Source organism: Aethalodelphis obliquidens, unplaced genomic scaffold, assembly GCF_003676395.1.
Source record: "Aethalodelphis obliquidens isolate GAN/ISIS:26980383/991018 unplaced genomic scaffold, ASM367639v1 scaffold26, whole genome shotgun sequence".
Taxonomy (NCBI): domain Eukaryota; kingdom Metazoa; phylum Chordata; class Mammalia; order Artiodactyla; family Delphinidae; genus Aethalodelphis; species Aethalodelphis obliquidens.
Genome location: NW_020837970.1, coordinates 24873002 through 24888532, shown reverse-complemented (window position 1 = coordinate 24888532; position 15531 = coordinate 24873002). Strand labels below are relative to the sequence as shown.

Sequence of the window (15531 nt, the reverse complement as noted above, 5' to 3'; positions counted from 1 at the left end):
TGTGTCTGCTCCAGCAGCTCCAACTCTGCCCCATTTGCCCAGCGCTCCCTTCTTTCCTCTCCCTTGCTCTGGGCATAAGCCTTCATGTGCCCAGCATCTGTGCTTTCCTGACCAAGTCCTCATATCCAGCCCTGGGATGCTTCTCTGGCAGCTGATTATCACAGAGCCTTACACTGTCACCTTCCCCACCATGCTGCTCAGGGCCCCAGGGCCCCAAGAACTGCCCAGGAAGCTAGGTGTGGCAGGCAGACACCCATCTCCTCTGCCTGCTGAAATGATGGCCACAGGGCAAGGGGAAGCAGGGAAGAGGGAGCACTCTGTTGGTCAAACTCAAACCTCTCCTAAGGGTACCTGATCTGAGCTGCAGGAAGCCTCCCTGGCAATTCCTCACCCCTCCCGTCTCCCCAGCTCCCTGTGCCCCAGGACATGTATCCCGGCCATCCTGCTCACTCAGTGTCTGCTATGTGTACCATGCTCACCAGGATGCCAGGATGCCAGCATTACTATTCCTATTTACAAGAGAAATCTGAGGCCCAGAGAAGTGATATATTTTTTGTTGGTCACTGGATCAGGATTCAGAACGGCAAGCTGGGTGACTCCTGGGCTCTACCGTGGTTGGTTCTTCCCATCCAATCTGTCTGCACAGGCAGACTCTGCACCCCAACAAGGTGGGCTGCTCATCATCCCTGAAGGCACTGCCCTTCTGGGGCTCTTCCTTAGTCCAAAGCCAAGCTGGGTCTCTCCCACCCTCACGGCAGAAAGGGGGGCTACCGGGAGCTTTGGAATCAGACAGGCGGGTTTGTACCAAGGCTCCGGCAGAGAAGAACTGAGCTCTAGCAGGTAAACCACCCTCTCTGTGCTGCAGTTTGCACGTATGTGTCACACCTCATCAGGCGCTGTAAGGATGCAATGAGATAGTGTCACAGCAGGTAAGTCACATGGCCCTGGGAGGCACGTGATACATGATGGCTTTAAAAGGAAGAGGGAACCCTCCCTTTCACAAAATCTCAGAGGACATGAGAGCTGTAATAACTGAGCTGCAGCCAAAGATGGAGAGAGCAAGGGCCAGCTCAGTGTCAGGAGGTGGATAGAGCAGGAACCTTGGTGCTGCGTTGTCCTGGATTTGCATGAAGATTTCTTAAGAATGGATGTGGAGGGGCTTCCCTGGTGGTGCAGTGGTTGAGAGTCCGCCTGCCGATGCAGGAAACACGGGTTTGTGCCCCAGTCCGGGAAGATCCCACGTGCCGCGGAGCGGCTGGGCCTGTGAGCCATGGCCGCTGGGCCTGTGTGTCTGGAGCCTGTGCTCCGCAACAGGAGAGGCCACAACAGTGAGAGGTCCGCGTACCGAAAAAAAAAAAAAAAAAAGAATGGATGCGGAAAGGGGCCCACAAACAAGTGGAGGGGGGGGAGTTTCTATCCTCCAAAGTACTGACTGCCCACTCAGATTGCAAGGCCCGGGAAGGCAGAGGCACTGAGCAAAATCTGTGCACAGACAGCAGCTGGCACAGCTTCCACACGTGGGCACCTGGAAACAGGCATGAACCTAGAAACGCCAACCCTCCCAGAGCTTCCCGTCAGAAGAGGCTGCACTTTGCATTCTCTCCCTATTTCTGTGTGATTCCTCCTCATTAAGTCATCAAGATACGATTACATGGGATGCTTAAGGGGAAACGCAGGGGAGGAAGGGGCCCTTGATCTAAAATGCACAGTAAGAATCCCACTCTTTCAGGGGTCTGAGAACTGGCCCTATTACAACCTGCCTTGGGCCCACAGGAAACTCTTTTTAAATGTGTGTGTGCACACTTGCATGGAAATATTTAATGCAAGAAAGAAAGAAAGCAGAGAGTGAGAGCAAGTGAATGAAAGAGAAGAAAGGGAAAGTTTACTTCATTTAAAAAAAATACAGTATGGTATAATAAATATATTTGGTCTTTTTCCTTGGTTCCTGGCACAGAGCTCCTAAAACCCTGGGAACTTCCTGAGTGATCAGATGTCTTTTAAGCATATTTTTTATACTAATGAGTTGGCTTAGGGTGGGGCCCCTAGTCAGCCTCAGGTCAGCAGAATGCCTCTGGTCACCGGAAAGATCAACCCTGCATTAGAGGGTGGGAACCCTTATCCCCACCCCACCCCTATCTCTGGGAAGAGAAGAGAGGCTGGAGACTGGGTTACGAAACTCTGAACAATAAGGCTGATATTGTAAAGCAACTATACTCCAATAAAAATTAATAATAAATAAATAAACAAATGATGCTGTTGGAGCAGGAAAAAAGAAAACAAGGCTGGTGACCACATCATGATGCAGGGACACAGTGGCTGGTGTGGGGAGACAGAAGTTCCACTTCTCGCCTCATACCTGCCCTGGCATCTCCTCCCTCAGCTGTGCATGAGCTGCATCCTTTATAATAAATTGGAAACATAGATGAAGGTTTCTCTTGAGTTCCAGGAGCTGTTCTAGGAAAATACTGTACCCAAGCGGGGTGTGGTGGGAACGTCCAATTTGAACTCAGCTGGACAGAAGTGTCGGTTGCCTGGCTCCCCCATCTGCAGTTTGTGTCTCAAGTGGGGGCGGTTTGTGGGACTGAGCCCTTACCTCGAGGGACTGCACGCTAACTCAGAATAAAACTGAACTGCTGGACACCAAGGTCGAGTCCCGAGAATCACAGAACCAGCTATTGGATGGGCAGACGCCAAGTGCCTGGTGTCAGGAAACACCTCACACACACATGCTCTGAACATTCTTTCCGTCAACTGTTTTGATCTCAGAGGAAGAGAGTGGGCCTCCTCCTTCCTTCTGCCCTAAAACTTTCTTCTCTCAGTGGGACACAGTGATTGAAACACCACCCTTAACCGTGGGTTACTCTTATGGCCCTAAGCAAGCCACCGACATCTCATCTATGAGCATAACGTATGGCATTTCTATTTGTCAGAGAAAAGTGATAAAGAATGCAGAAATGAAGAAGGTAAGCATTTTAGAAATAAATATGGTTTAGAATCTAATCCATCATTAGAATTAGGAGGTAAAAAATAAGCGTAAGAAGGATGGGAAAACTGAAACCAGAAGAATGGTCAAAATTCCAAAATTAAAGACAACAGATTTTTTTTTTTAAAGCAACTACAAGTCTCTGGATGGCTCAAATGTCTCTTTAGAAACTGAAATGGCTTCTCGTAGATTAAATCAGATTATGTCTGACAGGCCTCCCCAAATGATAAAACTAATCTGCCGAGAAAATACACTAACTGCTTCCTCCTCCTGTGAATATAGAGGTAAACAGAAAGATCAGACACGTTCTCTTCCTTCAGGTTATCTAAATAACTGGAAAGTCCTACAAATCAAGGGCAGGTAAGAGAAAGGAAAACACAATCAACAAACTGTAGGTCAAAGAGAATGTTTTCTCTGTTTCTCTTTTTGAATGTATAGAAAATCCATCATTTGTATAATATTGACCTCAGAGTTGAAATACCTAGAGAAAAGATTATGTGGATTCAGGTTTTCAGAACAGGAATTCAGCAACATGAAATGAGAGGAGAGAAAAACCAGTTGCTGAGAGCAATTTCCTGGGTCCTCTGTCCCCTCCTGTTCACATTTCTGCCCTCCCTCCCTGGGGACTCTGGCCTTGACCGTCTTCAGCATGGAGCCTCACTTCTTGTCTGTCCCCATAGCTGGGGCAGGCGAGGCTGGTCACCAGTTGGGAGAACACAAAGAGCAGGAATCAAGGGGGTCGTCTTACACATGGCTCTGGGGCAGCTCCCAAGCCTTGTCGGGGTGACATCTGAGTTCCCCATTGGCCATGCTATGGCCACAATAGGAATGCCATGGCTTTCCAGATGGAAACACTGGGTAGGGCAGAGGTTAGATAACTTTTAAGGTCTGCTCTAAATCCAAGATACTTGTGATTCCTTAAAATTCAGCTGGGAGCTACTGTTACAACTGCTCCATGAGCTACAGGTGCCAGATAAATGGGCCACCCAGCTTTATAAGGACATGCGCTACGAAGGCACCCAACTTGTTTTCCACCTGGAAAAGAAGCACTAATTAGCAAGGTCACACCTAGAGACACTCAGGCTCCCTGATCATCACATTCAGAAGAGTTTGTGCCTTTCCTCCTCTCCCTCCCGTTTCTGTAAAGCAGAGATTTCTCCCCCCTACCAACTCCACGGTCTACACAGCTAGCCTGCCTCCTGCCAATTCTCTAGGGAGGTACTTGGTCTTGATATTTGAATCTTCTTTAGAGCGTAAATTACACAGCCGGATTGGAAATGGTTTGCAAGTAGAAACTGGGTCTCATCCTTTTCTGGGCCCCCCTTACATGGCCTAGTTCAATGCTTTCCACAAAGCAGGTGCTTGAAAAGATTAGTTGAATAGGTACATGAGATTAAAAAGTGAGTTTTAAAACAAATGAAGCTGCAGGTGCCTCTGCAAATGCAAGTCTTAATTAGAAATACACTGTGCTTGAAAGAAATTTAGAGGCCTCTGGTGACATCCTCCAAAGCAAGGATGTTTATTTATGGAGAACCTGAACTCAATGCAGTAAGTAATAATCCAGTTACATTTTTCCTGGAAACCAACACCCTTGTAAAAATCACCAAATAATATACATTGCTGAAGATCAATCACTTACTGAGGGCTAAGAAACAGAGACTCAGGGAAACATGACCTCACATGCCAGGGGCAAATTCAGTCTCTCTCTCTCTCCATGAGAAAATTGTCCACAGCAGCTCTGCACTTTAGAAGGCTTGGGAAACAAGCAGTTTTATGTAAAAAAGGAAACATTTGCATTATGCCCCAGGATTCCCAGAGCTATACCTTACATGACAGTCCTGAATGCAGGGGATGGGGGCGGGGGCTGCAGACCTGAAGGCATTACTGGCAATTTATTGACAGATACACTCTTAGAATCTGTGCATTGCATTGTATGCAAATACTTTACCTTGAAAGAAAGAAAAAAAAACCTCTGAACTCTTGAGATCTCCATGAAATATGTGGGTGAAAGGGCACCACTGTCCACTATTCTACTTTGAGCTGCATTTAAAAATAAACTAGATGAATAGATTCCCAGATATGGGATAAAGCAAGTATAGTAAAATGCTAATTATAGAATCCAGGAGGCAGGTATATGGGTGCGTGCTATAAATTCAACTTCTTGGTATAGTTGAAAATTCTCATCAAAAAAAACTGGGTAAAAACATTACTCATAATATGTAGTAACCTGGGGGTTAGTGCTTTGCTTACACACAGCCAGATGAAGGTGAGTTTAAGTGAGAATGCAAGTGGAGAGATTGAGGACAGTAGGGCAGGGGTCACTGCTCAGGGGAGCCTTGCCATAAAGGTTAAGAGGAACCAGGAAGTCACCGGGCGGATTTATGGGGACAGACTGCATCATGTCTGTATGCTAATGAGTGGCTCACAGACACTATTATGATGCTCCAGGCGATAGGGGCAGTTGTGAAAGCCCAGCTCTCAGCAGGTGCCAGGAGACAGAGCCAAGCCCACTGAGGAAGGGCTGGCTTCCAGGGGAACACAGACCCTGTACCCCTGGCAAAAGGAGGGAAGCTGGAGTCGGCGGGCACAGGTGTGCAGGTGGGATCCACACACTGAAGAACGTTGCTTTAAATCCTGCAGGGGAGACTCTCAAAGGTTCCTACTTTATTCACTACAGGAAAGTTCTGCAAGGGGTCTGAGACGTAGCTAAGGGTACCCCTGGGACAAACAGCAGACAGTGTGAAGTAAATCCATTTTCTGTTTTCTATCCCTCAATATCCACTTGTAGCCAACTAAAACTCACCTGCCCAAGAATTGCCTGGGAGCATCCTTTGCCTCCATGTTGAAGTATCCCCCTCCCACTTCACAAATAAAGACCTATTTCCCTTTTCTCAACTCTTACCTAGGGACACTGACCCAAGAAGCAAGAAAAAGTCCATTCAAAATACCAGTGTCTATGTCAATTTTGTTAAAAATTTGGGTGACAAATACTTTCAAAGGTCAGATGCATTTTAATTCTTTAAATTCTTTGTTTTCAGCAAAATTGAAGGAGAAACTAATCAAGTTGTCCACTGATACACGTTGATGAAAACTCATTATTTTTGGCATGTAATCTGTAAGAAGTTCAAGGAACTGAATAAACCTGTTGTTACAAAGTACCTTTCATTCTGAACTATACGTTACTACATCTATTTTTAAAAGTTATAGAATTGATAGTGAAATCTGTATCGATGTCTCAGTTTTAGCAATAAAAATGTCATCTATGAATACATTAATGAATTTAAAATAAAGCCCCATCTTTTTTTCTTTTTTTTTTCTTTTTTTATACAGCAGGCTCTTATTAGTCAACCATTTTATACGCATCAGTGTATACACGTCAATCCCAATCTCCCAATTCATCACATCACCACCACCACCACCACACCACTTTCCCCCGCTGGTGTCCATACGTTTGTTCTCTACATCTGTGTCTCAGTTTCTGCCCTGCAAACCAGTTCATCTGTACCATTTTTCTAGGTTCCACATATATGCATTAATATACGATATTTGTTTTTCTCTTTCTGACTTACTTCACTCTGACAGTCTCTAGATCCGTCCACGTCTCTACAAATGACCCAATTTCGTTCCTTTTTATGGCTGAGTAATACTCCATTGTACATATGTACCACTTCTCCTTTATCCATTCATCTGTCGATGGGCATTGAGGTTGCTTCCATGAACTGGCTATTGTAAATAGAGCTGCAATAAACATTGGGGGGCATGTGTCTCTTTGAATTATGGTTTTCTCTGGATATATGCCCAGTAGTGGGATTGCTGGGTCATACGGTAATTCTATTTTTAGTTTTTTAAGGAACCTCAATACTATTCTGCATAGTGGCTATATCAATTTACATTCCCACAACAGTACAAAAGGGTTCCCTTTTCTCCACACCCTCTCCAGCATTTCTTGTCTGTAGATTTTCTGATGATGCCCATTCTAACTGCTGTGAGGTGATACCTCATTGTAGTTTTGATTTGCATTTCTCTAATAATTAGTGATGCTGAGCAGCTTTTCATGTGCTGTTTGGCCAACAGTTTGTATTCTCTGAAGAAAAGTCTATTTAGGTTTTCTGCCCATTTTTGGATTGGGTTGTTTATTTCTTTAACATTGAGCTGTATGAGTTGTTTATATATTTTGGAGATAAATCCTATCTCCGTTGATTCATTTGCAAATATTTTCTCCCATTCTGAGGGTTGTCTTTTCATCTTGTTTATGGTTTCCTTTGCTGTGCAAAAGCTTTGAAGTTTCATTAGATACCATTTGTTTATTTTTGTTTTTATTTCCATTACTCTAAGAGGTGGATCAAAAAAGATCTTGCTGTGATTTATATCAAAGAGTGTTCTTCCTGTATTTTCCTCTAAGAGTTTTATAGTGTCCAGTCTTACATTTAGGTCTCAAATCCATTTTGAGTTTATTTTGGTGTATGGTGTTAGGGAGTGTTCTAATTTCAGTCTTCCACATGTAGCTGTCCAGTTTTCCCTGCACCACTTATTGAAGAGACTGTCTTTTCGCCATTGTGTATCTTTGCCTCCTTTGTCATAGATTAGTTGACCATAGGTGCCTGGGTTTATCTCTGGGCTTTCTATCTTGTTCCACTGATCTATATTTCTGTTTCTGTGCCAGTACCATATTGTCTTGATTACTGTAGCTTTGTGGTATAGTCTGAAGTCAGGGACTCTGATTCCTCCAGATCCGTTTTTTTCCCTCAAGAGTGCTTTGGCTATTCGGGGTCTTTTGTGTCTCCATACAAATTTAAAGATTTTTTGTTCTAGTTCAGTAAAAAAATGCCATTGGTAATTTGATAGGGATGGCATTGAATCTGCAGATTGCTTTAGGTAGTATAGTCATTATCACAATATTGATTCTTCCAATCCAAGAATATGGTATATCTCTCCAGCTGTTTGTATCATCTTTAATTTCTTTCATCAGCATCTTATAGTTTTCTGCGTACAGGTCTTTTGTCACCCTAGGTAGGTTTATTCCTAGGTATTTTATTTTTTTTGTTGCAGTGGTAAATGGGAGTGTTCCCTTAATTTCTCTTTCAGATTTTTCATCATTAGTGTATAGGAATACAAGAGACTTCTGTGCATTAATTTTGTATCCTGCTACTTTACCAAATTCATTGATTAGCTCTAGTAGTTTTCTGGTGGCATCTTTAGGATTCTCTATGTATAGTACCATGTCATCTGAAAACAGTGACAGTTTTACTTCTTTTCCAATTTGTATTCCTTTTATTTCTTTTTCTTCTCTGATTGCCATGGCTACGACTTCCAGAAACTATGTTGAATAATAGTGGTGAGAGTGGACACCCTTGTCTTGTTCCTGATCTTACAGGAAATGCTTTTAGTTTTTCACCATTGATAATGATGTTTGCTATGGATCTGTCATATATGGCCTTTATTATGTTGAAGTAGGTTCCCTCTATGCCCACTTTCTGGAGAGCTTTTATCATAAACAGGTGTTGAATTTTGTTAAAAGCTTTTTCTGTGTCTATTGAGATGATCATATGGTTTTTATTCTTCAATTTGTTAATATGGTGTATCACATTGATTGACTTGAGTATACTGAAAAATCCTTGCATCCCTGGGATAAATCCCACTTGACCATGGTGTATGATCCTTTTAATGTGTTGTTGGATTCTGTTAGTATTTTTTTGAGGATTTTTGCATCTATATTCATCAGTGATATTGGTCTGTAATTTTCTTTTTTTGTAGTATCTTTGCCTGGTTTTGGTATCAGGGTGATGCTGGCCTCATAGAATGAGTTTGGGAGTGCTCCTTCTGCAATTTTTTGGAAGAGTTTGAGAAGGATGGGTGTTAGCTCTTCTCTAAATGTTTGATAGAATTCACCTGTGAAGCCATCTGGTCCTGGACTTTTGTTTGTTGGAAGATTTTTAACCACAGTTTCAACTTCATTACTTGTGTTTGGTCTGTTCATATTTTCTATTTCTTCCTCGTTCAGTCTTGGAAGGATATACTTCTCTAAGAATTTATCCATTTCTTCCAGGTTGTCCATTTTATTGGCATAGAGTTGCTTGTAGTAGTCTCTTTGGATGCTTTGTATTTCTGCAGTGTCTGCTGTAACTTCTCCTTTTTCATTTCTAAGTTTATTGATTTGAGTCCTCTCCCTCTTTTTCTTAATGAGTCTGGCTAATGGTTTATCAATTTTGTTTATCTTCTCAAAGAACCAGCTTTTACTTTTATTGATCTTTGCTATTTTCTTTGTTTCTACTTCATTTATTTCTGCTCTGATCTTTATGATTTCTTTCCTTCTGCTAACTTTGAGTTTTGTTTGTTCTTCCTTCTCTAGTTCCTTTAGATGTAAAGTTAGATTATTTGAAAATTTTGTTTCCTAAGGTAGGCTTGTATAGTTATAAACTTCCCTCTTTGAACTGCTTTTGCTGCATCCCATAGGTTTTCGATAGTCATGTTTTCATTGTCATTTGTCTCTAGGTATTTTTTGATTTCCTCTTTGATTTCTTCAGTGATCTCTTGGTTATTTAGTAATGTATTATTTAGCCTCTATGTGTTTGTGTTTTTTACGTTTTTTTCCCTGTAATTTATTTCTAATCTCATAGCGTAGTGGTCAGAAAAGATGCTTGACATGATTTCAATTTTCTTAAATTTACTGAGGCTGGATTTGTGACCCAAGATGTGATCTATCCTGGAGAATTTTCCATGCACACTTGAGAAGAAAGTGTAGTCTGCCGTTTTTGGATGGAATGTCCTATAAATATCAACTAAATCTATCTGGTCTATTGTGTCATTTAAAGCTTCTGTTTCCTTATTAATTTTCTGTTTGGATGATCTGTCCATTGGTTTAAGTGAGGTTTTAAAGTCTCCCACTATTAGTGTGTTATTGTCAGTTCCCTCTTTTAGAGCTGTTAGCAGTTGTCTTATGTATTGAGGTGCTCTTATGTTGGGTGCATATACATTTATAAGTTCTATCTTCTTCTTGGATTGATCCCTTGATCATTATGTAGTGTCCTTCCTTGTCTCTTGTAACATTCTTTATTTTTAAGTCTATTTTATCTGATATGAGTATAGCTACTCCAGCTTTCTTTTGATTTCCACTTGCATGGAATATCTTTTTCCAACCCCTGACTTTCAGTCTGTATGTGTTCCTAGGTCTGAAGTGGGTCTCTTGTAAACAGCATATATATGGGTCTTGTTTTTGTATCTATTTAGCAAGCCTGTGTCTTTTGGTTGGAGCATTTAATCCATTCACGTTTAAGGTAATTATCAATATGTATGTTCCTATTACCATTTTCTTAATTGTGTTGGGTTTGGCTTCTTAGGCCCTTTTCTTCTCTTGTGTTTCCCACTTAGAGAAGTTCCTTTAGCATTTGTTGTAGAGCTGGTTTGGTGGTGAATTCTCTTAGCTTTTGCTTGTCTGTAAAGCTTTTGATTTCTCCATAGAATCTGAATGAGATCCTTGCCTGGTAGAGTAATCTTGGTTGTAGGTTCTTCTCTTTCATCACTTTAAGTAGATCATGCCACTCCCTTCTGGCTTGTAGAGTTTCTGCTGAGAAATCAGCTGTTAACCTTATGGGAGTTCCCATGTATGTTATTTGTTGTTTTTCCCTAGCTGCTTTCAATAATTTTTCTTTGCCTTTTATTTTTGCCAATCTGATTACTATGTGTCTCGCTGTGTTTCTCCTTCAGTTTATCCTGTATGGGACTCGCTGCGCTTCCTGGACTTGGGTGGCTATTTCCTTTCCCATGTTAGGGAAGTTTTCGACTATAATCTCTTCAAATATTTTCTCGGGTCCTTTCTCTCTCTCTCCTCCTTCTGCAACTGCTATAATGTGAATGTTGTTGTGTTTAATGTTGTCCCAGATGTCTCTTAGGCCGTCTTTATTTCTTTTCATTCTTTTTTCTTTATACTGTTCTGTAACAGTGAATTCCACCATTTTGTCTTCCAGGTCACTTATCCGTTCTTCTGCCTCAGTTATTTTGCTATTGATTCCTTCTAGTGTATTTTTCATTTCAGTTATTTAATTGTTCATCTCTGTTTGTTTGTTCTTTAATTCTTCTAGATCTTTGTTAAATATTTTTTGCATCTTCTCGATCTTTGCCTCCATTCTTTTTCCGAGGTCCTGGATCATCTTCACTATCATTATTCTGTATTCTTTTTCTGGAAGGTTGCCTATCTCCACTTCATTTAGTTGTTTTCCTGGGGCTTTATCTTGTTCCTTCATCGGGTACATAGCCCTCTGCCTTTTTATCTTGTCTGTCTTTCTGTGAATGTGGTTTTTATTCCACAGGTTGCAGGACTGTAGTTCTTCTTGCTTCTGCTGTCTGCCCTCTGGTGGATGAGGCTACCTAAGAGGCCTGTGCAAGTTTCCTGATGGGAAGAACTGGTGGTGGGTAGAGCTGGCTGTTTCTCTGGTGGGAAGAGCTCAGTAGAACTTTAATCTACTTGTCTTCTGATGGGTGGGGCTGGGTTCCCTCCTTGCTGGTTGTTTGGCCTGAGGCGACCCAACACTGGAGCCTACCCGGGCTCTTTGGTGGGGCTAATGGCAGACTCTGGGAGGTTGCACACCAAGGAGTACTTCCCAGAACTTCTGCTGCCTGTGTCCTTGTCCTAATGGTGAGACAGAGCCACCCCCCTGCCTCTGCAGGAGACCCTCCAACACCAGCAGGTAGGTCTGGTTCAGTCTCCTACGGGGTCACTGCTCCTTTCTGTGGGTCCCGACGCACACACTACTTTGTGTGTGCCCCCCAAGGGTGGAGTCTCTGTTTCCCCCAGTCCTGTTGAAGTCCTGCAATCAAATCCTGCTAGCCTTCAAAGTCTGATTCTCTAGGAATTCCTCCTCCCTTGCCAGACGCCCAGGTTTGGAAGGCTGAAGTGAGGCTCAGAACCTTCACTCCAGTGGGTGGACTTCTGTGGTATAAGTGTTCTCCAGTTTGTGAGTCACCCAACCAGCAGTTATGGGATTTGATTCTATTGTGATTGCGCCCCTCCTACCATCTCATTGTGGCTTCTCCTTTGTCTTTGGATGTGGGGTATCTTTTTTTGTGAGTTCCAGTGTCTTCCTGTCGATGACTGTTCAGCAGTTAGTTGTGCTTCTGGTGTTCTCACAAGAAGGAGTGAGAGCACATCCTTCTACTCCGCCACCTTGAACCGATCTCTTCCAAAGCCCCATCTTTTGTAGAGAGGTAGATTTCCAATTTTTTATGTTTAATAATTATTTATTAAAATTTGTAATTAAGTGTCACCTTGAGGAATTATGTAGCATTAATCACCATAATCCTAAATCGATCCAGAAGAAAAATTCTGGAGGAATAATTTTTATTATTTTCTTTTTATTTCACTTATTTATTATTTCACTTATTTTCTGAAGGAATAATTTTTATGTAAATATTTACATTTGAGAAAACCAAGGCAGAATGATTAATAAAAGAGTTTCAAACATAAAGTTATATCACATTTGGATAAAATTCTGTGTGGAAAGTGGAATAGAAATATAAGTGCAGAGAGAAAATGGGAGTATGTAAAATATCAACCAGTTAAAGAAGGGCTTGTTTGTATATTTTTTTTAATTAATGATATGGGCGTCCAATTATATGGGCATTTAAATAGATTCAATTTAAAATAGAGACTGACAGTTTTATTTTTAAACGTCCATTTTACAATTGGATGGAAGTAACATAATTTGTAGTTAATTAATCTGAGGTTAGAACTTTAGATGTCAAGGTTAAAATACATGAATGAAAAAATACAGCTTCTCAAAACTCTTGCGGGTGTCACTGAAGCAGGAAGTGTGAAGGCCTCTGGCTTAGGTGTCACTCTGTCGCATTCAGACGTGCATGGCTGGAGCCAGGGGGAGCAGGGCACACACTCCCTAGCCCTAGGGACCAGTTAGTGTGCAGACTGTGGACATGCACATGCAGACCTGCATCTTATAACTTGTGCATATTTCTGCCTTGCAGGGTGTAGTGCAGGACATGCAAAGGCGGGGTGGTCTGGTTCACTGTTTGCATACATGAAGGTGGGAGGACAGTCCTGGCTTGTCCTACGGGACCTTCACTGTGATTCCAGCACAGGCATCGTGGAAGCAAGAGCAGGAAGCCATGGTCGCAACTTACCATTTGCAGCCAAATGTTGGTGGTCAACACTTGGTTCTTCTCATCCTTTAAAGGAAAAAAAAAAAAGTCAAAAATATGGTTTATATGATTTACATAAGAAGAAATGATACCCTTATTCATATACCAATCTGATGGTTGGGACGGTTGGCGTGTGTGGAAAATAGAATTCATGGAGCACTTCCAAATATACTCCTGCATTTCCCCAGAGCACAGCTTTTCTATTTATGCTGAAGTAATACACATTCATTACAGAGCTCTTACAAAAGATGGAAAAGTATAGAGAAGAAAATTAAAACCCTGCAACCCCACCATCCTGAGATGATACCTGCTAATCGTTTATCTTATTTTTCCTTACACATTATTTATCATTTGTATACTTAAAAAATAAGACTGGATGCAGATTCCAATCTTTTAAAGTCAAGTTTATTAGCAGAATAGATAGAGTTTTAAGCAAATTGAAATAGGCTTCCCTCCCCCGGGGAAGGGAGTCCCCGCCCCGCCCCGTGACAGCTGCGGCACCTGTGCTAAGTGGGCCCCATTTCTCCCTGAGCCCCAAGGGTCTTCCTGCCTTTCCTCCCATCCTCCATCAGCCTGGCAGCACCCAGGCCCTCGACACACACCTGCAGGGTACATCCTGTCTAGGTGAGCAAACTAAGGGTCAGAAAGGTGGTTCCTTTATGAAGGAACCATTCACACTTGGATCTGAGTCAACAGCCCCTCTTTCCACATTTCCAAACTGAGAGTGGGTTCCAAGCTGGGCGCCAAAGTCTGCATTTTTTTCAGGAAGCTCCAGAGAGCAGATTGACCGCGGCTTTGCCCCTGCACTGGACACCCAAAGAAGATGCTAGTCAACATGGGGCCTTTCCACCTGGGATGCAACCGGTTTTTTAGCATGGCTGGAAAAGCCCAAAAGGGCCTAGCAAAAGCCACGGTGCACACGGAGACAAACAAGCCCATTTCATGCAATAGTTTTGCCGAGAATGCTGTTCACTATTTCGTGTTCAATTCCCACCTAAAAGACTCTGTAAATTAGCAATTTTCATCCTCTCCAGGAGAAAGTACTTATTAATGCTGAGATACCCAGAGGCTGAGGCCATAAGCCCATCCAGCAGGAACTACCTGGCCTGGCTCCCTGATGGCAGTCACAAAAACAGACCCAGTGGCAGAAAGAACACCATCTACTGGGGCATGGTCTCAGGGCAGGGACACAAGTGAGAAATGGATGCTGCTTCTCCTTCAAATACAAATGTGCTGAATGCATAAGAAGCTGGCAGAGATTCTTTGATGCATCAATGCCCCTGTCCCAGTAGCTCACCCTGGGTGCCTCTGAGAGGTGAGAGTTGGAAGCAGGAAGGTGGGTGTAAATCTCACAGAGAGGATCAGGCTGCCTAGGGAAAGACAGGGGACCAAGTCCCAAGGGTCCAAGGCCAGGGGCTGTGTCCAGAAGAAGCTGCCAATTCTGTACAAGAAATATACATCCCCTTTTTCAAAATAACACATGCCAGGGGTTTTGGCAGAAAAAGCTGTGGAGCTAACCTCTCTCCATCCTCTGTGCAGAGATAACAGTCGCTGACAGAGCCATGCATCTGAATTGCAAGAGGGCTCTAGTTCCAGTCCAATCTCCAGTACTATTTGAAAGCACTGATAAACTCTTATAGGACATATGTCCCTTGCCTCAACTTATTAAGGAGTTGTTTTTAATCAACTTAAAATTAGCCAGTGTTCCATTCACATGGCTTTCTTTTAATTGCATCCATGTCTTTATCTTCTGAGAGAAAGGCTTCTGTGGTTTGGGAGCTCAATTACGACCAATCTAATTAAAAGGCTTTCTTCTTTCCAACATGTTAGCTGAAACCTCATTAGAGGGAAATGAGATTTCTGTGGTGTGTGGCAGCATGGGACTGAGCAGGCATTTCAAACTGTAATCAATGCAAAGCAGCAGCCAGCCTCCAACGGAAGGAGCAGCAATGCGGGTGGGGGGAGCCTCCACGGAGATGCGGGAAAACCCTGCAGGACCAGCAGAGCAGAGAGGCTACTGTCTGTGTTCCCAAGGTGGGCCCCTCACACCACCCCCATCCCAGGGCCACCCACTGGCTGAGTCTCAGCTCTCAGTCTGCATGGTGACAAGGTGTCCCACCTCCTTCCCACCCCCCTGTGAAGTATGTCCTTCCCCCCAAAGACTGAATGTCTGTGTTGCCCAAATTTCCTATGTTGAAACCTACCCTGCATGGGGATGGTATTAGGAGATGGGGCCTTTGGAAGGTGTTTAGGTCATGAGGGTGGGTTCACCCTCATGACCAGGATTATTGTCCTTAATAAAGGGACCCCAGAGGGCTCCCTCACGCCTTCTGCAATGTGAAGACCCAGTCAGAAAACAGCCATCTATGAACCAGGAAGCAGGCTCTCACCAGACATCA

General features: G+C 43.0%; 1 protein-coding gene across 1 annotated transcript in view; it reads right to left on the bottom strand.

Moving 5' to 3' along the window:
- CHRNA7 (cholinergic receptor nicotinic alpha 7 subunit) overlaps positions 1-15531 on the bottom strand; it is a 121323-nt gene that overhangs the window by 64276 nt on the left and 41516 nt on the right. The window contains exon 3 of the mRNA XM_027123748.1: positions 13115-13159. Within this exon, the coding sequence (XP_026979549.1) occupies positions 13115-13159 (45 nt within the window). The remainder of the gene's footprint in view (positions 1-13114; positions 13160-15531) is intronic.